Source organism: Cebidichthys violaceus, unplaced genomic scaffold, assembly GCF_023349555.1.
Source record: "Cebidichthys violaceus isolate CVI_PGR_0920_01 unplaced genomic scaffold, fCebVio1.0.p SCAF_6, whole genome shotgun sequence".
NCBI lineage: Eukaryota > Metazoa > Chordata > Actinopteri > Perciformes > Stichaeidae > Cebidichthys > Cebidichthys violaceus.
The window spans coordinates 533,603-560,766 of record NW_027176816.1 but is presented as its reverse complement, the minus strand read 5'-3'; the positions used below and the strand labels follow the sequence as shown (position 1 = coordinate 560,766).

General features: G+C 42.3%; 1 protein-coding gene across 6 annotated transcripts; it reads left to right on the top strand.

Moving 5' to 3' along the window:
• The first annotated feature begins 1,542 nt into the window (after positions 1-1,542).
• On the top strand, positions 1,543-23,247 carry agap2 (ArfGAP with GTPase domain, ankyrin repeat and PH domain 2). Of its 6 annotated transcripts, none has more exons than XM_068732804.1 (19): positions 1,543-1,767; positions 11,856-11,914; positions 12,681-12,768; positions 13,605-13,690; positions 13,773-13,908; positions 14,545-14,679; positions 14,788-14,906; positions 16,529-16,681; positions 16,842-16,913; positions 17,228-17,332; positions 17,882-18,062; positions 18,543-18,668; positions 18,810-18,944; positions 19,187-19,246; positions 19,555-19,706; positions 20,288-20,378; positions 20,907-21,129; positions 22,053-22,332; positions 23,002-23,247. In XM_068732804.1, exons 1-19 carry the CDS (start codon positions 1,605-1,607, stop codon positions 23,206-23,208), a joined length of 2,571 nt encoding a protein of 856 aa, XP_068588905.1. In that variant the 5' UTR covers positions 1,543-1,604; the 3' UTR covers positions 23,209-23,247. The 6 variants fall into 6 exon arrangements, with proteins under 6 accessions (XP_068588905.1, XP_068588906.1, XP_068588900.1 ...); XM_068732799.1 differs by lacking the exon at positions 1,543-1,767 and adding an exon at positions 6,184-8,327; XM_068732805.1 differs by lacking the exon at positions 19,187-19,246.
• The last annotated feature ends 3,917 nt before the right edge of the window (positions 23,248-27,164 follow it).

Below are 27,164 nucleotides of genomic sequence, written 5' to 3'. Positions count from 1 at the left end.
ATGAATGCTTTTAAAAACCCATATAGAATTTAAAAAAAAGAATAATTCAGAATTAGAAGTTATTTATAATTTAGATATAACTAAATATTGTTTCTAGAGCAGCGACAGGAACGTTTACAACTGCAAAGTCACTATATAAAGACATTCATATCTCACTGGAAACAAATCTAAAATGTTACTAAATAAACTTAAATAAATTACATTCCTGAGTGAAGTTTATCAATGATAATAATCAATAATTCATTCTTCCTGTCTGCTTTGTTTCAGCCAGCAGAGAAGTTTACAAGATAAACAGACTACAGACTACTTTTGTTTTAGATTGTTTGTAAAAAAAAAAAAAAAAAAAAAAAAAGACTATGGGAAACTAGTGCACATGTAAACTCACTAATTGGAAAATCCTGAAACTCTGAATATGCAAAATTGGTTTATTTAATTATAGTTTGACTGCTAGACACCAGAGAGTTCACGTTTTCACATCACACATAAGGAAGTTGCATACTGGACCATGATTGGCTTTTAAACTAGTAGCCGCAAAATCCTGCTCGTACACGTGTGCATGTGTTACACTCACATTTAAGATAAACTAAGGGAAACCTTCCCCCTTTCTGCAGGTGAAACAGCTTCCTGGTATCAAACTATGCACACACATTGTTCTGCACAGTGACGGTTCCTTCCTTATGTAGTTTAATTTAGCTATACATTAATTAAATTTTATATTTATTTATTGATCTTTAGTATTTTCTTGTTTTACCACATTGAGCATACATACAACCACACATTGTGTCTGGAATGACAAACCGGTGTGATTTCCATTTTGCAAGTTAAGATGTTTCTATAAAACGATAAAAACAAAAGTAGCATTTAAACATGAAAAATGAGGATTCCCACTCTGTGTGAACACAGTGAGTATTTTCAGCAGGCTCTCTGTGGTTTTAACAGGACACCTGTTACACAATGATTACACAATACGCTTGGTAATACATCAGGGAGACATCTGTGATACAGCATGACAAAGACAAACAGAGAAATGTTTGACATTAGCAGTCATTTATTCACACATAAATGAGTTTATTTTTTACCAGTTGCACAGAACAGCGTTCTACGAAAGAAAGACAAACTGTAACATCCTGTTACTGAGGCGCATCGAGTTGCTCTACTAATACTGAATAAGACACTGTTTGATTGACATTGTAGACAGGAACATTTCACAAAAAAAAGTGTGATAATTATTATATTTGTATATAATGAATTCTTTACTAATAGAAGCAGAGCATGCAATGTGAAATAAATCATGTTTTTTCAATGGTGCGGCCACCACAGCAGTCAGAACATGTGTGTTGTGAGAATATGGTTTGAAATAAGGAAGTGAATTCAGTTCAGTTCAAACCTGCAGAGGAAACTGAGACACACTCTGTTGTGAGCTGACGTTTGTGGTGTAGAGAGTGAGCGAGAGAGAAACCCTGAGCAGCGGCCGCCGCTTCTTTTTCTGCTGCTGCTGCGTCTTAAAGTTTGTGTTCGTCTTTGTGGAACAAGCAAGCCAGGAGTTCAAATGGGCTGAAGCGAGGCACTTTAGCTTCACTTTACAAAGAGATCGATGTGTCAGGATGAACAGCGGCAGCAAATCAGTAAACTCCTGTGCAATAAAAGCAGAGATCAAGAGACATGCGACTCTCCAGAGTGCAATCAACAGACTTTCCAAGCAGTTTGAAAGAGTTGCGGATCAACAGCTGCGCTCAGGACTTAAAGTTTACCTCCACAGCATTCAAGGTAAGCTCATCCTTCTTACTTTGTTGTATTTGGGGAAGAAAGCGACATATTGTGCCAAAGTTGCGCATCACAACATGGTGCATGGTCTGCCTCTCAAGGTGCTCACTTTACTGCATTTCTTGATAGGAAAAATGTTGAGCAGACTTTGGTTCACAAGTGAGTTTGCTCATTGTCGTCATCAACAATAGTGGCGGGGGGTGGGGGGAAACATGATAGCGTTGGTGATTGATATCTTTCTCTGTGCTTCCTGTGTCAGTCAGCGTGTCTATTTCAGAGAGGTCGATGTTCATTTTCACTCTCATTTCAAATTCACCTCTCGGCGCCTGATACAGTAGCATTTATCTATCAGTCAGTTCCTGGACACGGCCAGCCAATGGCAACATCCCTCAGCAGCCATCGCCATGGCAGCAGGATGAAACCTGCTGTGCGGCCCACTTCCTGTCTGCCAATCTGCAGCCGCCCTCAAAGCCACTTCCTTTCAGACGAACAGGGCCTTTACACGTAAAGCCGATCGGTTTTACATCATTTCCTCATATCTCTACTTCCCACCGTTTCTTGTTAATGTGACACAATGTGTTACTGTTGTTTCTTGTCATCCGCATCCTTTTTCTGTTGAAGACACACACAGGTGGTGGAAGAAGCATGCCATACTTTGGAAAAAAAGTATTAATACCACAGTGTAAGAATATTCTGTTGCAAGTACAAGCCATGCATTCAAAACTACATAAGTATTACCGGCTAAATATATTAACAGTAAAAGTACTCGCAATGCAAGATGTCCCCTTTCAGAGTGTTAAATTAAGGAGATCAGGGAATATCTAAAAAAAAAGTTGTGCACACCAGTTAACAATTTGTCCACCACTGATGGAAAGTAACTAAGTACATTTACTCAAGTACCATACTTATGTATACAATTTTCAGGTACTTGAGTATTTTCAAAAGAAGAGACTGTTTGACATTGCAGATCAAGAACATTTCACAAAAATACTTGAGTATTTATATTTTATTCTACTTTAAACATCTACTCCAGAACATTCCAGACGGAAATATTACTTTGATTTACTACATTTATCTGATATTTGAAGTTACTTTTCAGATTTAGATATTACGTTGAAAACACAATAAGATTCTAAGATACAACAGATCGTTTCAAATTAAACCAGTGGCACTTACTGATACTATCAATACTTTTGTACCATTACTCAAGTAAAATGATGTAGTAGTCGTAGTTGACGATTTTTCATAGTTTGATATTGCTAATTTGACTTAAATTGGCAATATCAAAGATTTGCATTTAAATAAATCCTGTATTACATTAAATACTTCATCTACCACTGCATACATTGCATAACTCAAACCTGAGCAGGTCTAATCAGACACACTCGTGTGGCTATGAGGGGCCTTTAGGCTTTCATAAAGCATCATATTTACTAAGTTAATCACATGTTTTGTACGTTTAGGAAAATCAATCACAGGTAGAAACATCTTGTGGAGTAAAAAGTACAATATTTAAGTATAAAGCAGAATAAATTGGAAAATATTCAAAATCGTACTTGAGTAAATGTACTTGACACCACTGGCGTGGTCAGACTGGTTGGAATAACCTCATGAAATAACAGCTTACCTTTTGATTTCATCCATTAATTCATCAGCCCACTGTTTGTGTGTGAAGTGAAGGTCAATCCGCCCCCTGATGGATTTTGGGAGTGCTTTGAGGTATTTTTTTTTGGGGGGATCTGGCAGATCTAGACACGCTCTGAGAAGCTCTTCCCCTATGTGTTAAACATTCAGCTAAAAATTTTTTGGGGGGGTTGTAATTAGGCTGCTGGAGTGAGGATCAAAGTCAGTGTATCTTCAGTGGGGCCTGGATCTGTGAGTGTAGAGTTCACTGGTGCTAAAAAGAGAGCCACCTCTCTGTTTTGGACTTAATAAGCGAGTGGGATGTGGTCGACTGACTGTCTGCCAAGGAAACGCTGGGGGGGGGGGGGGGGGTGGAGAAAAGGGGGTCAGGTGGAGCCAAATGAAGACATTTAAATGTGAATCTGACTGGTATGTGTTCACTGCAGCATGGCAGCAGAGCGGAGGGGGAAAGACAGGAAGGACAGCTCCCACTGAAGGAGAAATGAAAAATCACCCAGCATGACCACTGCCCTTGGCTACTATCCATCTGACAGCACCCGCCCATAGGTGTTAATGCGTGTGTGTGTGTGTGTGTGTGTGTGTGTGTGTGTGTCTCTTTGCATAGAGTGTTTCTAAAAAATGTCTGCCTAAAGACAACAGATTTTTGGCGTTGTTTGCTGGTGTCTATTGTTTTAAATAGTTCGATTCGCCGTGCAGCACTACAAGCTGCACTGTTCTCGTTAAAAAAAAAAAATCGATTTTTATTCACGTATCACGTCACAGTGTGTTTGGATTTTACTATTTAAAAAGCAGCTTCCTATCCGAGGTTTTGACTCGTGAGTCTTCTTCTGTGTTGGAGGCTGCGGTCCTCTCTCAGCTCCTGTGTTTTTCCCCTTGAGCCAAAAGGCGGCTGGTTGTCAGAGGTCTTTTGTATTCAGGGAGAGTAGTTATTGCCCTCTCACTGACTGGTGAAGGGGAGGGGCGGAGTGGGCTGAGCAGGTGGACGGTCTGATCGTGTATTATGGGATGATGGTGGGAGGCTGAGACTGGTGCACTGTGGGGAAAAGCATCCTCCGATTTCACTTCAAGGATTTTCTTTTTTTTTTAATCAGAAAGTAATTAACATGAAATTACACCAGATAATAATACAAGTGATGGATGTGTGTAATCATGTTAGCTGCAGTGTTGTAGCAGGCATCATAATGGCAGCAGTTTACTTTATCTTATCTTCCTGTATTTTAATTTCTGTTTCTTAACGATGAAGTCGATTGAAAAATGATTTGAAGTTGGCGTAATGAATCGAATAATGCAAAATATTTTATGGGTCTAGCTTTTCCTTGTCTTGTATTATAAAAATTGAATTTATTTGGGTTTCTGAACGTTGGTCGGACTGAATATGACATTTGCTGACATCAACTTGGCTTCTGGGGAATTTCTAGACTATATTCTCATGTTTTGTGGACTAAACGATTAAACGATTGAGAAAATAATGGACCGATCAACGGATAGTGAAATACTCGCAGCCCTAATTCCTTTCATTACTCAAATTGTATTAGTAACATACTGTATTATGTCGTAGATGAGTCACTGTATCTCTAAAAGCATGTACAGATTTGTTTTCACCTACTTCATCATATGGAATATTTCTATGCTTGTGTTTGTTTGATATAACAGTATGTGTGTTTAATATTTTTTTGCATTCTGTGGTCAACTATTGATGTCCAATATGCTCCGCTTCATGCTGTGAGCCCACAGCTTACCCACTTCTGCTAATGAACACATGCCGTAGCCGGCAATAGACTACCGATCAATAACCTCACAGGAAATCTCCTTCACTCAGTTGCGTACGACGCAATGAAACACCCACGCACAGAGAAACACCATTTTGATACAGAGATCCTGGGAGTGATTGCGATACAGAATGTACCACCGGAGGAGGAGGAGGAGGAGGGAGGAAGGACACGGAGATGATTGTGCCACCAGAGCCAGGAAGATTGTAACACCTTAGCAACAAACAAGCCAAGCCTCCTACTGAGGAGGAGCCACACGGAGCCACACACACACACACACACACACACACACACACACACAAATAGACAGCTGAAGACAGATGGATGATCTTGATGAAACTATTCTGGCAGCTGTATAAATGAGACAGGGAGCAGACACTTGGAAAGCACACCCTGTCCTACACTTTGTCTTTTTCCCTCCACGAAAACCCTTTTTTCCCCCCCTGTTGTCACCCCTGACTAATCCTTCCTGCTTTCCTTTCCCTGCCGCTGATCTTTTCTCCGGCGGTCTGTCCTCATTTAGCAGGTCCAGCTTATGTGTGCACTGCTGCTTTACCAGCAGCAGTTACCCGCTGCCTCCCCCTCCTCCTCTCCCCCTCCTCTCCGGCACGCAGGGAGAAAGATGGAGGGGAGGGGATGATGGGGATGGGAGGGATGAGCAATAAAGAGCAGGGACCCTGCACAGTCTGAGAGGCAGCAGCAGAGAGAGAGAGAGAGAGAGAGAGAGAAAGAGAGAGAGAGAGAGAGAGGGGGAGAAAATAAAGGAGGGAAAGGGAAAGAAGAGAAGCAGGATCCTTCTGCTTTGTATGGATTGCCTATTGGAACAAGGAGGGGCATGTAGAGGGAGGGACATTGGAGATTCCTATCGGTGTGTTGGTGAGTGCAGGAGAGAGAAACGCAGAGTGTGAGCTGTGCATGTGTGAGGGTGTGTGTATGTGTGTGTGTGACTGGACTCGTTGAAGCTGTGCGACGGTGTCTCTATCGGGGGGAGGGGGGGGGGGGGGGATCCGTTTTGGCAGTGACTTCGCCTCAGCGCCTCCTCTGTGTTGTCCTGCTCACCGCCTAATGCGCTCAGAGGACACAGGCTGCCCGGGAGACAGCGAGAGGGGCGTGATGGCCGGACGCGCCCTGACTCGGCCATGCATCTCCAGATATCCGCCCGGGCTTCTGTTGGCTTCTCCTCCTGATCCCCTTCAGCCCTCGTCAATGTCCTTCCTGTGCGTCTCCGCGAGGCTGCCTGCCTTCTTGCCGCTGCGCTCTCTGAATGGATGCATCTGTCAACACACATGTGTGGCTTGAAGTGAGAGCCCATGATCCGGACTGGACCGCGTACAGCTCTGGGTGTACTGTGCCATGCTGCTTTAGGGTGACACTGATGCATTTTTAAAGACGTTACCTTTTTCACGTTACAGCTGCTGTTGATCACATTCCTGATGACGTATGATGCGGGGCAGTTGTTATTCTGAATTGAATCCTGATTTTTTTTTTTTTTTTCTGCTCTGAGTGAAGAGGATGGACTGAGCAACATATAAGATGGGGGTGCTGCACATAAAAATAAGGTCAAGTAAATAATTACCATCAGGAATAAGGCGCCATAAGGAAGATTTATCTGCCACAGTAGCTGCATACATATGCAGCGGATAGATTTTAATTGGGTGTTTTCTAGGAACAAAAGAGCTGCTTGGACTTGCACTGACAGTGTGTTGAAGGTTGTCCGGAAGAGTGGATTTGTTTTCTGTATTCCAGAGAAATGAAAATTACAGTTAGAGAAGGATTCCGTGACTCAAATTAATATCCGAAACAAAAGAAATTGGGATTTGGGGGATGGATGAAACCAACAGCCGCTCTGCTGCTGTATCTTCCAAGGAGAAACTTAATCTCCCTCCGTGTAAGTTTTTTGTCTCAGTCGCGCTGCCAGATTCTCTCACATCCCAACACGCTGGCAAACTGTCAGCCGTTCATGTCGCTCTGTCTGGTTTCATTCATCTACTGTGTGTCCACTGAAGCCTGACCACATGAGCGGAGGCGGCGCCCTGCAGCAACGCACCACCTACCTCATCTCCCTCACCCTGGTCAAAGTAGAGGCTGTGGAGGAGAATGGAGGGGAGGCCAAGAACAGCACCCAGGGGAAGGAGGTGGAGGCCGGCCCTGGAGGAAGGGCAGGAGAAGAGGCCGGGGCTAAAGTGGAGGCTGAAGGTGAAGCTCCGGCTCGAGGTGAGAATGGAGCAGGACAACCGCAAGGAGCTGAGGATGCTGCTATTGTGAAAGGGAGCAAGTTACCCGATGAACTCAAAGATGGAGAGAGAAAACCCCTCAGCCCTTTGAAGGATAAACTGCCCTCTACTGTTGATGTCCCGATCAAAGGGAGCGAAAAGCCACCGTGCAACCTCTCAATCCCCATACCTGCTGAGAGAGCGACAGTTCAGAAGACAAAGTCTGCAGAGATTGACTTAATACAGGTCGAGAAGACTCCCTCCACCCCAGAAGCAAAGCAATGCAGGTCACCGTTACTGACCACCACACCTCCAACAGAGGTGGTCGAGCCCATCCGCACCCCGACCAGGACCAGCCTCCCTATCCGTCCGGTGGGACAGCGTCCTGTGAGTCTGCTGAAGTCTCACAGCAGCGTGGCGACCCGCGGTCGCGACTCCAGGGACGGTAGAGAGCGCAGCCCTACCTCAGCACAGAGCCTGGACCGGAAGGACTGCCGCATGCCGACGCGCTCACCAGGTCCCTGCAGGGCCTCATGGGCCGAGGCGAGCAGGCCCGAAGGCTGGAGGGACCTGCGGGACGAAGCTCAAGCTGGAATACCTCTGGAGGTTGGAGGTTGCATGGCTGCAGTGATGAGAGACATCCCCAGGAAGGACAGACTGAAGGCAGGTTCGGCCTCCCTACCTGCACCTCCCACCCAGGCCAACAAACCAGGACGCAAAGGTAAAAGCCGCACGCTGGACAACAGTGACCTGAACAGCCTCTCCGAAGACCTGGGGCTGGCCCAGCAGGCGCAGCAGGGCAACCGAGGCTCCACTAAAGACAGGAAGATGCTCAAGTTCATTAGTGGCATTTTCACGAAGAGCAGCTCAGGGTCAGCGGGGTCATCCTCCGCAGCGCCGCCTGTCTATATACAGAGGGACTCCAGTGAAGAGGAAGGTAGGATGTCACAACATCACTTTCACCTCTTCTTTCATCGCTCTAAACCTTCATGTTGACTACATCCACGACTACGCACCCTTATCAGACACACTCCTGTCTTCTGTTCCTTTGCCAAACAATTATCAGACATGGAGCCGCTTCATCTGTGCACAGGCATCCATTCAAAATGAGTTGGGATGGGGTTGGGTGGGGTTGATCTTTTTAAAGAACCCCACACAGAATACATTTACAGGCTATGATACCGTCACGTGTCGAGAAACATTTTCCCGAAGCCAAATTAACGACAGATGGAGTTCTTTGATCTGAGAACTGACAATAGAATCATCTTGGACAGACTTAATCTAATTCCCCTCAGAGTGTGCGCAGATTTCACACCGCTGGAGGGGTAATCTCTGCACTCACACATACACACACTTAAGCAGCGTTCCCAGCATGGGTTTAAATCTCATAATGAAGCCAAAGGGGAGAGGAGCTGGTGACATGATCACGGGCGGATTGTGCTGCTCCGGTTGTTTTTTTTGCCTCGGCTTTATTTCCATATAGAGGGAAAGACATGAGGCGATATTTGTTCATCCACATCAAACAGGGAAGGGTGCATCCACAGCCAATCAGGAACATTACTAATCCTGTTTTTGATATTCCACCCACTACATGTTCTGCCACTATATGGGGCTTCTTTTTTTTTTGCTCTCCTTCCCCCTCATTCTTGTCTTTGTCTCTGTCGGGCATTCAATTGAAATTCCATCATCATGTCAAAAGCACTCATGTGGCATTCTAAGATTTAGGATCGCCATGGCTGCCGTTGTGTCCTCTTCGCTGCGCGTCGACGGCTGCAGCTTACAACAGTGCATCTTTCTCACAAACATGTTTGCTCAAAGAAAGAGCGCGTGTGTGTGTGTGTTTTATAGATTCATTCACTCATTGTGTATTCACACTGTTACACACGCAAGTAGTGAGACTAGCCCTGCCGACTGCACACACACACACACACACACACACACACACACACATATTTGAACACACACATACACACATACTGAGGGCAGGAGGAAGTGTTGCCATGGCAACCGGCAGGACTGCTGCTTCTGCTGCTGCTACAGAGGCAGAGTCTGATGAAACAGGGTGGAGGAGGAGGAGGTGTTGTGTGTGTGTGTGTGTGTGTGTGTGTGCGTTGACACACAGACTGAGAGGATTGGGATAAAATTCCCCCCCACCAAAAAAATTTAAGTCACAAAATTGGCAGTTTTAGACGTGAGCTACAGGCGACATGTGGGAGTTTGCAGAGTGGATCACACATGACTGGTTTGGAGCAGAGCGTGTGGATAATTGGCTTTCTGTATAAATCTGTGGGTCGAAGCAGCAGAAGGATCACACAGTCGGATCACTGTTGACAACAGCAGCAAGCCATAAAGAGAGCTTTGACTCGGACAAAGATAGACAAACTCTCTGTGCGTGTCTGTTTGTGTGGCAGGACTTGCACATCATCACCGGCTGCATCTGTGTGATGTTGGCCTGGGTTGTTCCATAGATTTAGAAGCAGGAGTTTAATCATCATCTGTCTTTGAAGGACACATCACACATTCACACCCAGGATGGCGGCCGCTGTGGTCTGCCAAAACCTCCCGGTCGCCTCTGTAGTCTTTCTGTGATTTAATCCTTTTGCATTTTCTGATAATTTTTGCTCCGAATTAGCTTCAGCAGCATGATCCCCCGACTTTTCCTCTATCGCCATCAGCAGGTCACAGATTTCACATATCCAGGGAAATATCTCAACATCTAATTGATGGATTGGCATTCAATATCATATATTCAAGATGCTGAATCTCAATTACTTTTTATCAACAGTAATAGGCCTTTCATCATCAGGTCACATTCTTTCCACTACTTTAGTTTCTGATTAAAATCCCAACATTCTAATCAGCCTCAACTGTGCTTTATGTTTAGTGCTGATTACCAAATGTTAGCATGCTAACTCGCCAAACTAACCCAGTGAGCAATAAACGTGCTAAACAACAGAATGTTAACATCATTGTGCGCATGCTAGCCTGCTGATATTAGCATTTAGCTCAAAGCACAGCTGTGCCAACAAACAGCCTCACAGAGCTGCTAGCATGGCGCTAGTGACTCTGTTTAAAGTAACAGATACACTTAGTTTCCAGTTTATTAAGTACACCTAGTTAAAACTAATGCAATCGAATACAACAGTGCTGCAGTATTTCATGAACTCCTCCCTTCATGAAAGTTATAATGGTCAGTTTTTGTTTTAGAGAGGCGTTGATTCAATTGATCCCTTTGAAGGCTGCAGTTTGTGGTGCTGTTGAACTGTATTGCGTTATACTGACACAGATGTGTTTCTATTATTTTCTCCACGATATATATAAACATCCTCCAAAATGATTGTACGGTTGAATCAACAGTTTCAACACAAACTGACCATTATAACCTTCATGAAGGGAGGATTTAATGCAGGACTGTTGTATTAGGATACATTAGTTTTATCTAGATGTACCTAATAAACTGGAAAATGTTTTTTCCGTCTCTGAATCAGTTTCAGACTCTCCCCAGGCTTTCTCTTTATCCTCGTCCCTCTGAAGCTGCAGTTGGTTTTGATGGTCACATCACATTGGGGGCATGCCACCTTTCTATTCCCCAGTAGGGACGTTGGCACAGCTGTGTGCAACCCGACCCTTCTCGACTATTATACTGTTTGATGTGTGTGTGTGTGTGTGTCTGTGTGTGTGTGTGTGTGTGTGTGTGTGTGTGTGTGCGCATGTGAGGGTTCATGCCACACCAAAGAACCTTCAACATCAAAACGTGTCTCAATTTTGAGCTGAGATGATGTCGATTAATCCATTAGTCAGCTGGCCGAAATGATATACTGCCATATAATATTTTGATTATCAATTAATGCTTTCATTTTTCAAGTGGAAATGACAATTATTCTTTGGTTCCAGCTTCTCCAATGTGAGGATTTTCCCTGTTTTTATATCATTTTAAACTGAATACCGTTTTTAAGACATTTGTAGACACCTGAAATGGTAATGAGCTTTTTTTTTAACAGTCAAAGTCGACAGTTAATCCGAGAATCGAGAAAAGAAATCGTTATTTGCAGGTCTAGCTCAGAGGGGAGATGCCGTTAAAATCCACAGGTGAGTCTTTGGATGTTTGAGTGACAGCTGAACTGGAGCATCCACTAAAGGCCACAGTAACTCACCACACAGCTGCCCGTCATTTGTGGCACACGGGGGAGGCAAAGTGGATAAAGAGTGGTGTGGCTGGATGTTGTCGGATCCCCCCCCCCCCCCGTCGTGACCGAAAGGTTGCATTCATTAAGACGACCTGCGAGGCCACACGTGCGCTTTGCGGCTGTCGGTCACGCAGCAGCTGTGTGATTTATTGCTCTCCCACAGAAAGGCTGTTATCGTGGCTTTTTTTTTTTTTTTTACTGTACATGATGAAAATGATGAATCTCTCTCTCTGCATCTCTGCCTCACTGACTGTTTGTCTCTGTCTGTCTCACTCTAGTAAATATTGCCAACAGCCAGGAGTGGACCCTGAGCAGATCCATCCCAGAGCTCAGACTGGTGAGGCACAAAGTGCACCAGATACTGAACCACTCACAGTCGGTTAACACCTGCGTCAGAAACAGAAGGATTTATTTACAATTGTGTCATTCTATTAGAGAAGTCGATGACGCTACACGTCTAGTAACACTTAGGATGAGGAATTTAGACTATATGCAGTAGTGGAAAGTAACTAATTACATTTACTCAAGTATCATTTTGAGTTACGTGAGTATTACCATTTTCTGCCACTTTATACTTTATTATTTTACCACTATACTGCATTTATACAGTGAAATATTGAAGTTGTTATTCAACATTTATTTGACAGCCATAGTTACTTTACAGATAAAGTTTATCTGTGATCAACTCGTATGTATAAACATCAATTTAATTAAACAACCCATTAGAATGTAAAGTTGTTACAACTGGCTCTATATTGACCAAATACACTGTTAGAATTCTGCTTACATGCAATAATAATCGAATAATATATTGTATAAAAGTACATTTTGCTGATAGTGCTTCTGTATTTGTACTGCTACCTACATAGTATTAAAAAAGTAGTTTTGTACTGTGGTATTGCTACTTTTGCTAAAGTAAAGGATCTGAATACTTCTTTCACCACTGAATAAACATGACTAATAGGAACAAAAACATATTCAGAAGAGGAACTATGTGTTTTAATTCTGTCTGAGAGCTATATTTGAAACTCTGTCATCGAGCGTGCAGCGTGTCCGCCGACCCTAAATGAACGGTGTTGTGTTTCCTTCGCTTCTTCTCTTAGGGCATTCTGGGAAGTCTGAAAAGCGGCAAGTCAGCGTTGGTGAACAAATATATCACCGGCAGTTATGTTGCACTTGAGAAGTCTGATGGTAAGAAACATAAAACATATCGTCTGTATTGTGTCCTTAACAGTGGTGGGATGGAACTAAATGTTTTAAATGAGTATTTTATTCTCATGCCGCTTTATGCTTCGACTGCACAACATTAAATATGATGTGGGAAATATTGCAAATGTAGAACTGAAACAATTCATTGAAAATAAATTGACAGAACATTTATTGGCAGCTAATTTGATCATCTTTTTTTCATTGAAAAATATTTCATGGTTCGAGCTCCACAAATGTGAAAGTGTTGCTGCTTTTTTTTTTAATAATTTGAATTAATTTCTAATAATGTTGCAGTTTGTACTGTTAGTTGGACAAAGCAAACATTGGGAAGGTGTCACTGTGGGTTCTGGGTAACTGAAGGAGGAATCAATCGATCAGTGGAGAAAATAATCAGCAGATAAATCCATCATTAAAATATCATTAGTTAATAGTTGAGCTTCATCTCAACCAATTGCAACAGTAAAATCCTGCTTTTATATTAATGCATGAGTAATAATAATCTAATGATGCATCATTTTCCTGATTATACTTACATGCTTTTACTAAAGTCATATTTTTCATGCGAGACTTTTACTAGTAACAGAATATTTTCAGTGTGGTTATAATACTTTTACTAAAGTGAATGATCTGAATACATCCTCCACCTCTGGTCCTTTAATGCTGGTTATAATGTTTTGGTTTATAAATAACAATTCTTATAAAATACATTTTCATCCCCGTGCTTGCTGAGAGTCATATTTAATTTGATTTGTTCAGAGATACGTGGCTTCATCATCTGTCATGCTGCTGAATAACTCGTCTCTCATTGTCCTCGTCAGGTGGCAGATATAAAAAGGAAGTGTTGGTGGACGGACAGAGTCATTTATTACTGATCCGGGAGGAAGCTGGACCACCTGATGCCCAGGTGCGTGTGTGAGAAACAGAGAGCGAGTTAGCGTGCAAAACCCGTAATACCTGCAGACTTCATCGTCCTCTTCCTCCTTCAGTTCAGCAGCTGGGTCGACGCAGTGATCCTGGTTTTCAGTCTGGAGAACGAGGGCAGCTTCCAGGAGCTCTACCAGCTGTACAGCCAGCTGAGTGCGCACCGCACGGACATCCCAGTCATAGTGGTCGGCACCCAAGGTCAGCACCGGTCACAGCCGTGTAGATCTATTCTGGAACTAAACCAATGTCAAATACAGACTAATTTCTAATAAAAAGAAATGTTTCACAATAATCAATGGAAATAGAAACCCTGCAGTTAGCATGCTCATCCGAGCTGCATCCCACATGGCAACAGTAAGCTAGCAAAAACCAGCAGTAAACAATATACTGTGTACTTTGCTTTAGGCTACCATCTAACTGAATTATCATACAAATACATAATACAGTCACTGCAGTACTATAACCAAAGCTTACATGAAAACACATAGTCAGACTCAGACAGTGCAGAAATGTTGGCAGCAGTGTGGGCTCCACATATGATGGGAGAATATATTGTGCATGCAGACGATTGTTATCGTACTGAATTCCTATCTAATGGAATGCGGGCAAATTAACTGCACATGTCATGGAAGAGTGTGCTGAAGAATGCATCGCATGGTTACATTGAATTAGGTAGGCATACTTATAACCCAAATATCCCATAATATCGAGCATTACTTTTTGCTGAGCTTAATTTCCTTTGGAATTTCTCCAACCCTTTGCAACCTTGCTTACAGAGATCTTTGAGGTACTGTTTTTATCATATTTTACAGTTTTCTATTCACTTTTTTTTAGATAAAATCAGTAGCACCAACCCTCGTGTGATCGAGGATCAGAGAGCCAGACAGCTGTGCATCGATGTGCGTCACTCGCTGTTTTACGAGACCTGCGCGACATACGGGTTCAACGTTGATCGAGTGTTTTCAGAGGGTGAGTTGAGTATTAAATACACACAAAACGCATGGAGGAAACGCTAGCATCTGTGACGCACACACACGTCCGATGAGTGAACCACTTTAACGTCTGTGTGTTTTCCAGCTGCCCAGAAGATTGTAGCTCAGAAGAAGCTGGCGGCGCTGCAGGCCTGCAAGTCTCTTCCCAACTCTCCCAGTCACTCTGGAGGCTCCACTCCTGGATCAGCATCGTTCCCTGGACAGGTACCTCGTCCTGACAGCTTCTATTTCACTATTTCAATATTACGCATCTGCTGCGCAACACATTTTGGTGGCAAATATTGTACTTTTTACTAACTAAAAGTTACTTAGCAGACTCAGATTATTAATACAAAATATAAATCAAATAATCAATCATTACATATAATTAAAAATGTTATATAAAGTAGTTATATGACGTTATATACTTATAATTATATGTACCAACTGCAACATTAAAGTGATGAACACATTAATGCATCAATAATTTGAATCCAGTGATATAATATTATTCTAACATTTGCCATTCTGCATGATGAGTACTTTTACTTTTGGTACTTTTAAGTATATTTGATATAGGTGATGTATTCAGTGCAGGACTTTTACTTCTATTGAGTATTTTTATACAAAAATAAATAAAAATAAAGATCTAAATACTTCTTCCACCACTTCTTTATGTACTCTACGTACTGTACTTTCTAATAACTAAGCTCTTTTACTCACCTGCCAGGTTTTCTTTAAGGCTCATCATCCATATTTACAAAACTAATTTGTTCTAATCTCACTCAACAAAGTATTGAGATATCACACTGAGCAGATTCACTTTTCTTATTCTGCTGACAAAATGTACAGCTTTAACTTTCATCTCAATAAAGGCCCACGCAGACCATCTATGCTTCTTAAATCAATGAATAATGTATACAACACATAGTTCTCCTTACTGTATTTATATTTTTACTGCCCTAAATGTACATCATTTTGGTTTAGGTCAGCAGCTCGCTGCTCCATACTCTCAGCAAACACAGGATCTCTTAAAGAAATATTTGAATTATTAAATAATACTTCACCAAGCCCCATAGTCGTAAAGCAAAGTAAACCGGAAATAAATTCTAATCAGCCTCTTTTCTTCTGCAATATGTAGACGATGATGACGTCACATCTAACAGCACTGCTTTGCACAGATTCACACATATAAATATTTCTGACAGGATACCAGATATCAGAGCGATGAATACGAACACATTGAGGTGTGAAACTTGTTATTGTTCTTTTGTTTGGGTAAACACAATCTATTCCCTGTCTAGACAGATATTACGTAAGACCTGATGAAAACAGGACACAGATCAAAGTCTTCTTTTGGCTTTTTTTTCTGCTCACCTACATAAAGCTTCAGGAGCATTTCATAGTCACCTTTTTTTTTGTGTCTATTCAGTATTGATGAGTAGAAGAGACACAGTTACGTCTTTAAAAAGGTATTCTATGGAAAAGAAAACATTTTCAGTAGTAGGATTTTCTCTCTGGGCAGTTAAACGCATTAACAAGTTATTAAATCATCTATCAAACTGAAATCTAATTTTCAACACCATCTTAAAGCGCGTCCATCACTCTCCACATCCATCTCAGCTCCATCAGTAGCACTTTCCCTCGTTCACGATGAACTACGGCTGGAAAATGCAGTCGCTCTTCACCCACTTTTCTTTATGTAAATCTACTTCACCTGGTTTTCATCTTTCATGCCATTTTTCACTCTCTCCATCTCTTCCCTCATGCCTCCATCAACATCCACACCCGTCTCCGGACACTGCGGTCCTCCCCCCCCCCTGCGCCCTCGCTCCTCCTCCTCTCAGGCCAGTAATGGGCCGAGTTGTGGCTACGCCTACTCCCTCCCCTCCACCCCTGTGATCGGCCACAGAGATCTGCGGGTTGCACAGGGAGAGGGGGGAGGCAGCGTCAACTCGCGTTCGCTGAGGAGCATCCCCAGACGGCCCTCCCTCTTCAAGGTCAGTCGTCGCCAACTGCCGGGTGTCTCACACCTTTTAGCCTCCCGTCATCTCTCATAATCATTTCACTCCATTCAGCTCCACCTCTGCCTCTCTCTCTCTCTCTCTCTCTCTGCTGAAACCTTCTAAACACTTCCCTGCTTTTGGATTTATATTTCAGAATCGTGACTCAGATAAGAAGTCCGGTGATCCTAAAGACCTGAGCAGCACGCGGGGCGTTCCCATCAAACAGGTTTGGTTAAAATCAACAAAACACGACACAAAATAAACCGACTTTTCATCGAGGCTTCAGTTTGCTTGCAGCTCAATAATATGTACCAATTCCCCTCTTCAGCAACAAGGTGGGAATGAATTATTTCATCTTACATAAGCAGCAAGAGTACAAAAAAATCAGTATCAACCTTTCTCAAGGGTGTGCTATTAATATTGTGCTTTCAGCTATTGTTGTCGGACCACTTCACACTTTGAAGAGATTGCCTCGACTCTAAATTTAGGCAGATTCAGAGCGCCGTTTGTTGCTTTGACCTCGGTTGTTGTTTTTGATAGAGCATCCTGTGGAAGAGAAGCGGCAGCTCTCTGAATAAGGAGTGGAAGAAGAAATACGTCACCCTGTCCAACAACGGCCCGCTGTCTTACCACTCCAGCTCCAGCGTAAGAGAACACCAACAGACGGATCGATGCAGCAGTAAAAACACAGTATTCAGAGTCTTTACTGTGGAGGAGATGATATCTGATAGATTTAACTCTAGTTTCAACCGCAGTGGTTTTCAACACAGGACCAAAGGAATTGCTTTGAGACTTTTGCTTACCATTGATGGTAGAGTTATCATATTTTAGAAATTGATCGCATGTTTTGTTTGTAAAATATATATCTGCAAAATGACTCCAGCTGTCAGATAAATTGAAGTAAGAACTAAAATATTCCCTCTGAATTGTAGTGGAGTAGAAGTGTAAAGCAGTTTAACGTTTAAATTCTTTATGATTTTATGGAAGTAGGAAAAAGCAGAGAAAGGAAAAAAACAGCAGGTTCTATCTAAAGTTTGCTAACATTAGCCACGATAAGCTACAGGTCATATCAAGCTGTTTACTTTCTTATGAATTTAACTTATAATTTGTAAGAGGAAGTATTACTTCTTCTCAAAGTTGCATCTGTATTTCTGATGAAAATGTTAATTATGTGTGATATATCATCGATTTCAGGACTACACGCAGAACATCCACGGAAAAGAAATCGACCTGCTGCGCGTGACGGTTAAAGTTCCCGGGAAACGTCCTCCGAGAGCCGTGGCTCCCGCGGGGCCCTCACCTGTCCCCCCCGGCGCTGGACCCGGAGTCAACGGGCTGAGTAAGGAGCCAGCAGCCGCTGACAGCACCAGTACAGGTACTTCTTCTTGTCACTGAGGGTCTGAGGGCAGACGTTTCCATTTAAAAAGATACGTTTATTCTATACTTAACAAATCCCACGAAAAAGACCAACAGCAACAATGTGTTGGTCCGTCTCTAAATACTTCACTTCTCTACCAGCCACAACTTTGAAGTACTGCTGACACGTCAATGCATTAATAATACTGATCTAGTATTATAATACTGTAACACAAATAGGAAATATTCTGCATAACGAGTACTTCCACTTTTGCTTTTGGTACAAATGGTTGCTAAAACTTCTGTACTTTTTCTTCAGTAAAAAAATGTTTGCAAGACTTTTGCTTGTAATGAATTATAACTAAACTAATGAATCTGAATATTTGTACCATATGTTGCATTACGTTGCATCAAAGCTTTAATAAACAACAAACAGGATTTCATTCCTGTTTTAAATTTGACATACTGTAAACGTTTCACTTCCTCGTCTCGCTTTCAGTTCCCCAGCTGTGTCCAGCCACTCTGTCTGTGGTTGATGACCGGTCTGGTGGTCTGTCCCCTCAAGGAGGAGACAGAGGACTTCAGCGGTGCTCCTCCTCATTGTCCACCAAAGCACAAAGTGTTGGTACGAACTGCCAGAACTAAAAGCCTTTCGGTCATTGCCACCAGTTCAAAAAGACCATAGCTCCACTATGACTGTATTCGATGCTGTCATACACACACAATATATGATCCACTCATTTTTTTTTTTGGCGTCAAATGTCAGATGCCCTTGAAGGAGCGGCCGGTCCTTTCGCTGGAAAAGATCCCAGCCAGTCATCTCCCATGAGCGACAGGAAGAAGAATCGGAGGAAGAAGAGCATGAATCAGAAGGGAGATGCAGCCGTGGGGCAGGCTGAAGGTAACTCAACACACAGATTAAGTTTTCACTAACTTTTTAAAGAAGAGCAGCATTTGATTCGCGCTTTTGTTATTCTAAACAACTGCTGTTTTCTGTTTTCTTAAGTCTCTTCTGTGAGGATACAGATTAATGCTCGTCTTTCTCCGAACATTCCTTCGCAGCCTTTTCTTAACACTTGTTCTTGTTCTTTCTCTGTTTCTCCTCTTCTTCTTTCCCCCTTGTGCTTATCTCTCGCTCTGCAGCCAAACGCAAAATGTGGAAATTAAAGAGCTTTGGTAGCTTGAGAAACATTAATAAAACAGGTAACAAGTGAGGGTGATGGAGCTGAATCAGCTTGTGCTCTGATTTACATTCTTTTCATTTTCCTCTTCATTGCATCTGACATCCCAAGCTTAGCTTGTTAATTTGACTTGTTTTTATTGCCATAACCCCAAAATGTTCTGTTCTCATCTTCCATAAAATTGCTTTTTCGTGTTTAGCTTCTTTTTTTTTGTACCTCTCACCCTGACTGCGGATTCATAATGCCCATAACATCATGTCCCGTTAAATTACTGTCTCTGCACACGTGCAAATCTGACCTGAGTTTGTTGTGCTTCCCTTTTACTCGCAGATGAAGAGAATGCAGACTTTATCATCGTGTCGTTCACCGGGCAGACATGGCACTTTGAGGCTCAGAGCCTGGAGGACCGGGACTCCTGGGTTTCGGCTATAGAGAGCCAGATCCTGGCCAGCCTGCAGTCCTGTGAGAGCGGCAGAAACAAGGTACACACGTTTTTAAAGGCCCTAAAATCCTATTTACTCAATCAGGTTCTTACTGTGAGCGTCAGGATCCAACATGAGCACACATTTGCTTTGCTTTTCTGCACTTATATTGGTTTAGCGACATCTGAATCAAAGTCTGATGACAGCGATGTGGGGTTGCTGTTTGCACCGTCAACCATATCTGATAAAACCACACCCACACAGTCCTGATTAACCAGACACGGTTGAACACTGCACTATTTAGGCAGCAAAATAAACTCCTATGGGGTGGATGAATTTCACCAGGCCTACAAACTCTACAAATATGATAACTAAGGAGGATATTTTGTCAGAATAAAAAAATAGCTATAAATGATGTATCCGTAGAGGAAGCTCCCTTCTGTAAACTTGCATGCCGTGTGTCTATTAGACAGGTAAATGTGATGCAGACAGAAATAGTTCAGTGATTTATAGAAATACATAGGAGAAGATACGAAAGCGTACTGTCATGGGCGGCTAGTCCAAACAGGAGTAACTGAGAATCCACAGGTGAACAGATGAATAAAGGATGTCGACATGTGTGTTTGTGTGTAACTGTGCAGGCTCGGAGGAGCAGCCAGAGCGAGGCTGTAGCGCTGCAGGCCATCCGTAACGCCAAGGGCAACCATCTGTGTGTCGACTGTGAAGCACCAAGTGAGTTCAGCGTCTCCCCCCCCCCCTCATAACCCATCGACAGCCTGTGGTGGTGTCATGGACTTCACTCTGTTTATAGCTACTCAACAGTGGTGAAGGAAGTTAGTTAGATCCTTTAAACGTAGCCACACCACAGGAAAGAAGTACTTAAACACAAGTAAAAGTCATGCATTTAATATTTGAGTATCTGCATAACAATATACTTTAAGTACCAAAAGTGAAAGTAATTTTTTTTATATTATTGGAATATAATTATTGATGCATTAATGTGTTCAGAACTTTAATGTTGCAATGTTGAATCTGGAAAGTAACTTGTATGTAGTAAAAAAACAAATAATATTTGCCTCTGGATTGCAGTGTAGTGGAAGTATAAATTAGCTGGAAACGGAAATAAAACCCCAAAATTGTACTTAAGTACAGCATTTGAGTAAATGTACTTAGTTACATCCCACCACAGCTGCTCAATAACCTGTGTTAGTTGATTATGGGCGTCCTGTAACTGGTCCCCCTCCTCTCTTTGTCCTGCAGATCCCACCTGGGCCAGTCTCAACCTGGGTGCGCTGATCTGCATCGAGTGCTCGGGGATCCATCGAAACCTGGGGACTCACCTGTCCCGCGTCCGCTCGCTGGACCTGGACGACTGGCCGGGGGAGCTCACGCAAGTGCTGGCGGCCATCGGAAACTACATGGCCAACAGCATCTGGGAGAGCTTCACCCAAGGCCGAACCAAACCCACGCCTACTGCAACACGGTGGGTATCAGCGCATTCATTTACAGGAACACAGGTTGACTAATGCATTTTCAGACAGCAACTAATTTCAGTCCATTCTTGTACAGCATTTAAATCTACTTGTAGACACTAGCTCGGTAGCTAATAACACACTATAATGCAGCTGTAAGTAGATAAAAGAACATTTTTGAGTGTTTATTCATGCGTTTGTCACCGAGTTATCCTATGAATCATTAGTAACTGGGATTAACAGTGAGTTATTGATCATGTAATCATAGCGTGATAGCTATTATTATGCTGTCACACATAAACACATGAAAGTCCTAAAAGTGTGTTGCAAAAACATTTATCAATATTTTATACTTTTATTCTCAGGAATTGGTTTGTGTCAGTTTGACAAAAAAAGATCCACTTACTAGATTTCTCCGACACTTTTAACAGCATCTCATGGCCTTCATCAGTGGATTATTATGTTATTATATAGATTATAAGTGAAGAACTATTTATAAATAAATACATTAGTAAATATTAGGGATGCACCAAAACTGATACTAGTACCCAGAATTGGTCCGATACTTGGCTCATACTGATATTCATACAGAATGAGTTATATCAGCTGTCATTATCTGTTCATGCACTAGCAGATGCCTCATATGATGAGTTATAGTCAATGCCAAAGACATTAATAAACACATGTCCTTATATCTGCTTACAACTACATTATAAACCATTTATTAACTGGTTGTATACTGATTTTGAGTGCTAAAAAGTCTTCCCGGTGGTGCATTCAAGCGCTTGTGGGAAACTCCGAAACCATGAGATATGAAAGACAGCAAACCTTTAAACACAAGAAATGACCGATACGTTCACATCTCAGACGCCAGGTCTTCAAACTGGAGTACACCCGATGCGTGACTCAATCTCCTGTGCGTCTGTTTTCCAAGTGAGGAAAGAGAGTCGTGGATTCGCGCGAAGTACGAACAACGGGCGTTCGTGCCGCCTCTTCAGCCGTCCCCGGGGCCCCAGCTTCCAGACGACAGCATGCCGGTGTGGTTGCTCTCTGCAGTGACCGAGAGGGATCTGCCCAGGCTGCTGCTCCTTCTGGCCCACAGCACCAAGGAACGGATCAACGCTCAGCTGACCGGGGAGACGTCGCCGCCTCGCTCGGCCCTGCACGCTGCTTGTCAGCTGGGAGATGTAGTCATGACCCAGCTGCTCGTCTGGGTGGGTTCCTCCATCCTTTTTATGATTCCTCATAGTTCACCCTACATTGTGCATTGTTACCTGCTCTTATATGACAAGTAAAGTAGAGAAACATTTTTCATAATAAAGTTTCACATAGATCACATTGACATGGTCTTGCCATGCCATGGCCCTCTGTACATTGTGAATGTACCGTGTCGCCTTCAAGTTCCCATAAAGTTCACAAAGAAGACAATAAAGGTGTTTCCACCGCAGCAGCTTCCCCAAGGGACCAAGAACCTTTTGAGGAACTCGGGGTTAATTTAGTTCCAGGTATAAAATACCATGAGAGACACGCAACAGCAAATACACAGAAGGACAGCGCGACTCTGTGTCGCTGCTTCCTCTTTTCTGAGTCAATCGTCGACCTACTTTATTTACCCTTATCTGCACATCTCTTCAGATGTGGTCGAACAGTATTTTTTGCAAAAGGGGCTTTTAGTTCTTAGTTCCAGTTCCTGTGGTTCCACAGTTACTGGAACATCTTGGTAAAAATGGACCGGGTCTTGCAGACAAAAAATGCTTGCCTGCTTTGTCTCATATACGTTTCAATAGCAAAGAGCTGCATTTCACTGTTCTACCGTTAATCAATATTTACTCTATAAATAAGCCCCTAAATGAGTTAACATTGTCTTTCTCTCTCCCTCCCAGTACGGCATTGACGTGAAAGCGAAAGATAACCAAGGCCAGACAGCCATGAAGATGGCCAGAAAGACCGGGAGCAAAGGCTGCATTGATATTTTGCTCCAACACGGCTGTCCCAGCGAGACGTCCCCCACCACTGCCACACCCGTCCTCTCCCGCCGGTCCAGCACTGCCAGCCTGGGCCGAACCAGCTCCAGGAAACGGGTGTCGTAGCGCCAAACGGAAGATACCACCACGCGGGGGGGGGGGGGGGGGGGGGGGGCTGGTGACGACTGGAGGATGCTTATCGTTTAGAAACCTTTTAAAAAAAACACACCAGATACGATGGAGCGCTATAATGACAGGACTATATATCGTAGTACTGAAGGATATACAAAATACTTTCTGAGGACTGAACATATCAAACAACTTAAAAGCAATATTCATTCAATTTGTTGATGACAGATATGTTGCTGAGATACTGTGTTGTTCTTGACATCATTTCAAAATGACTCAAGTAGAACTTTGAGGCTGTCTTCTGTAATTTTAGAGCAGACAAACTGCGTCTTGTTTCACTTCCACCAGAAGAAGTGCAATAATCCAAATATGATGATGAAAAGCAACAAGTTTTAGAGCAAACTATGTCTGTACGGTCAATACATCGAGAGGGTGCTGCTTTTTTTTCTTCAAATTTGTTGTGACTGGACCAAAACAGCAATTATTTTCTTTGGCTTTACAAATAAAACCTACAATATGTCATGTTGTTAGTTATGTGTGCCTGCGGCAGCAGTAAATAGGCCAGTTTGGCCAATATAAACAGTTTTTCAGTGACGATTCAGCTGAAATTATTCTGCTTAGACTAGAAAAATGAATGGTTTGAAATATGAACTATATCAGTGTTACTATCACAGGTCAGAGATATGGCGTTTTAATATACTGTAAATGTACCTATACTACATACTTAATGTTAAACTCTGTAACGAAGACACAACAGAAAAATCAAAGACTGAATTTTGTAAATGATTTCTACTGGTAGTTTTGAAAATGTTTTTTTTTTTCACTGTCTTATAATTTCTTAATCTCCTACATGTCATAAAAGCATAAACCAGTAAACAAAATGCTTTTACATAATGTAAACATGTGGCTATTTGTTTAAAGTTTTTTTTGGGGGGACGGCTAAACGACATAAAGACATTGTTCATGTTCATGTTACCGTTGTGTAGGTCCATCCCATGAGTTTACAGTGAAGTATGAAGAGCTGCAGGTGTCATCGTTATTTCTGACACTTTGTGGGTCGTGTGAATCTGTCATGAGCTAAAAAAAAAAAAAAATGGTTACCGAAATCAAATAAACTTTTTTTAATTAGCATTATTAGGATCATTCGTGTTGTTGTTGTTTTTTTTTTTGTCTTTGTGTGTCTGCTGCAGTTCTGTTCATAGCATGCTTTTAGCCATGCTAGCAGATACAAATAAGATACAAATTAAAGAATTAAACCAGAGGAGTCCAACCTTTTTGGCATGTGTCTGTAGCGCTACTGGGTGAATACACCTCGCTTCAGGGTGCGTAATAACCATATGTAATTAATAATAACACGGCAACACAAGGTAATTCAGTTAAATGCAACTTTAGTTTGCTTGTGAATACCAAAAATAAAAATTGTCCTTTATTAAAGAAGCTTGGTTTGGTGATCGAGTCATGAGCGTATTTGTCCTTAATGTGGGATTTCTCCACAGTTTCAAGTAACTTCAAAGTCAGCGTCTGATAACCATAAGGAACAGTGGTCAGACTTTGTTTGAGTTCAGATCAAATCGAAGTCTGATCTGTCAAAGTCTGATGAGTCAGAGTGTGATATCTAAGCATGTTGGAGCGAGTGACCGGCACGGTCCTACCACAGAGCAGAAAGGTGATCTGGTTGTTTCACTGGCAGTTTGGGGAAATCAAACACTGGGCTCCATCTACTGGAGTCGTTGGATCTTCTTCTCTGGATCTCCTCCGTCATAAAAGGCCTGACCTGCATAAAAAACAAGCATTTAGTCTCTGTTCCACTTTCCTTCAAATTCCCTAAATGTTTCTCTTATGTTGTACAATATCATATGAGAACATAACATCAGAGTATAAGCGCTGAGTGAATGCAAATACTTAGCATATTAAAAATGAACAATGTCAGTTCAGCATTGCATGTGTTCATTCAATGCAACAACAGCACAGGCCAAGCATTAACCGCGTTTAGGCAGCATCGGCTGTTAAAGAACGAACTCACACGTAGCAGAATACATTTGCATTTTACACAAGTAGACCAATGAGATTAGGCAATAACCCTAAACTGACAATGTTCATTATACAACGTCAACAATGGCAAATCAATTATACTTTGTGCACGAACCCATTACGAGTTTATCTTTTTATACCATTTGTTTTTTTGTTGCCATGGACACATTGTAAGAAATAACGTCTTGAATAGTGACAATAATGCTCAAGAATCTAAACACCATTAGTTCCGCGTATCAAATGCATGTGAGGCCAGCACTAAAGAAAGTAGAAACCATTAGCTCCGCGTATCAAATGCATGTGAGGCCAGCACTAAAGGAAGTAGAAACCATTAGTCACGGTGGACGGTGGAAAAACCCCAAGAGAAGATAAAAGGTGGAGCATATAGCAGAGAGTAACAGATAGGGGTAGAAACAGTAGCAGGGGACTTAAAACTAAGCTAAGGAAAACCAGTCGCTCCATGGAGCAGCTCGGTTTACATGTACATGTTTGATTTGACAGTAGACTCCTTTCATATTGAACTGAATCTGTGTGTTGATTGAAACCAGCGTGGTAGAGGACTTGAAATCATCTTGGGTGTCATTCATAAAACAGTGCGTAGGATGCTCACTAAATGTTTGCTTATCGGCACAAATGAGAAAATGAACGCACCCAAACCATGCGTGTGTCTGCCTGTGCTCAATTTCCTTTTAGTAAATCCCAAATCAACTTGGAAAAGTGCACATGTGGATCAGCCTCACACATCCCTCTACACACCCACAATCAACTATAAAAGGTCATGCAAAGCATGAATGTTGATTAATAGCAATGAGCCTGCTGATCCGTGGTTCTTAAACTGTGAATCACGGCAACTATAGAGGAAGAACAAGAAAAGGAATTTTTCTGACACAGGAATCGAGGCGCCTGAACACCCTAATTATTCGAGTCACGCAGTCCTCTGACAATGCTCGTCCATCATGCTGCATTGCAATTGTCACCGCAATACGTACATGTTTACAGCAATCAGACTGATTGCTTCCAAAATGATTGCGACAATCAGTGTATCCCTCGCCGTGGGGTATTATTTGAAACACATCTTATTTATCTATTTAAGATTTGTTGTGGTGAGCTTGGCCTGCATCATGATGAGGACTCATTATGAGGATGATGGAGTGTAGCGACTGTGCGGTCACTGGCTTTATCTCCAGGCTTTGCTAATTTTCACAATCCACATGTGCGGGCGGTGAAAATGTGCCGGGGGAGGCGACAACCACAATGTTGCCTCCAGTGCACTCTGATACTTAGTTGTTTTCAGATTGTCTGTATGCTGTATCTGTCCCTATGGAATAAAGCATGAATTAAAAAAATAAAGCTGTGTTCAGTGCAGGGATTTTACACACAAATATGAAATCTAAAATGACACTTGGTGATATTTGCACAGTATTTGAAGGTATTATTGATGCTATTTGATGTTATCTTGTTATCAACCAGTGATAATGATTTAACCTGCATGGTGCGCTCCACAGCTGACCGTAGTGTCAGTAGTCCTCTCCTGTGCACACCTGGGTGCAGACAGCGCTGATGAAATATTGAGTGGATTTTGATTTGAATTTATTTATATATATTTTTTTTTTACAAATGAAAGGTGCTTATGGAATAGTTATGGCTCACTAGCACAAGCAGAAAAAACAATGCTGGTTTGAATGTTTATGGTATGAATGTTTAGAAAACTGATATTAACGTGTAAGAATACAATTACAAAACAATGAAATAATTAGCGGTCAGTGTTTCCATACAGGTGCGTACATTTTCCCTCAAATTTGTTTTGATGGATAACAACTTTTGCATGGAAAGTGGCGTCTTTCATACCTCGTTTTGTGCGAATGCAACGGTTATAAATGAGACACGTGGCCCAGCTGAGGGTTTTCTCCCACAGTAACAGA

Coding starts and splice junctions, on each gene's coding strand:
- agap2 (XM_068732799.1), top strand. CDS start 7,193: ATGAGCGGAGGCGGCGCCCTGCAGCAACGCACCACCTACCTCATCTCC. Junction 14,680..14,787: donor TGATCGAGTGTTTTCAGAGG/GTGAGTTGAGTA, acceptor TGTGTTTTCCAG/CTGCCCAGAAGATTGTAGCT. Junction 22,333..23,001: donor TGACCCAGCTGCTCGTCTGG/GTGGGTTCCTCC, acceptor TCTCCCTCCCAG/TACGGCATTGACGTGAAAGC.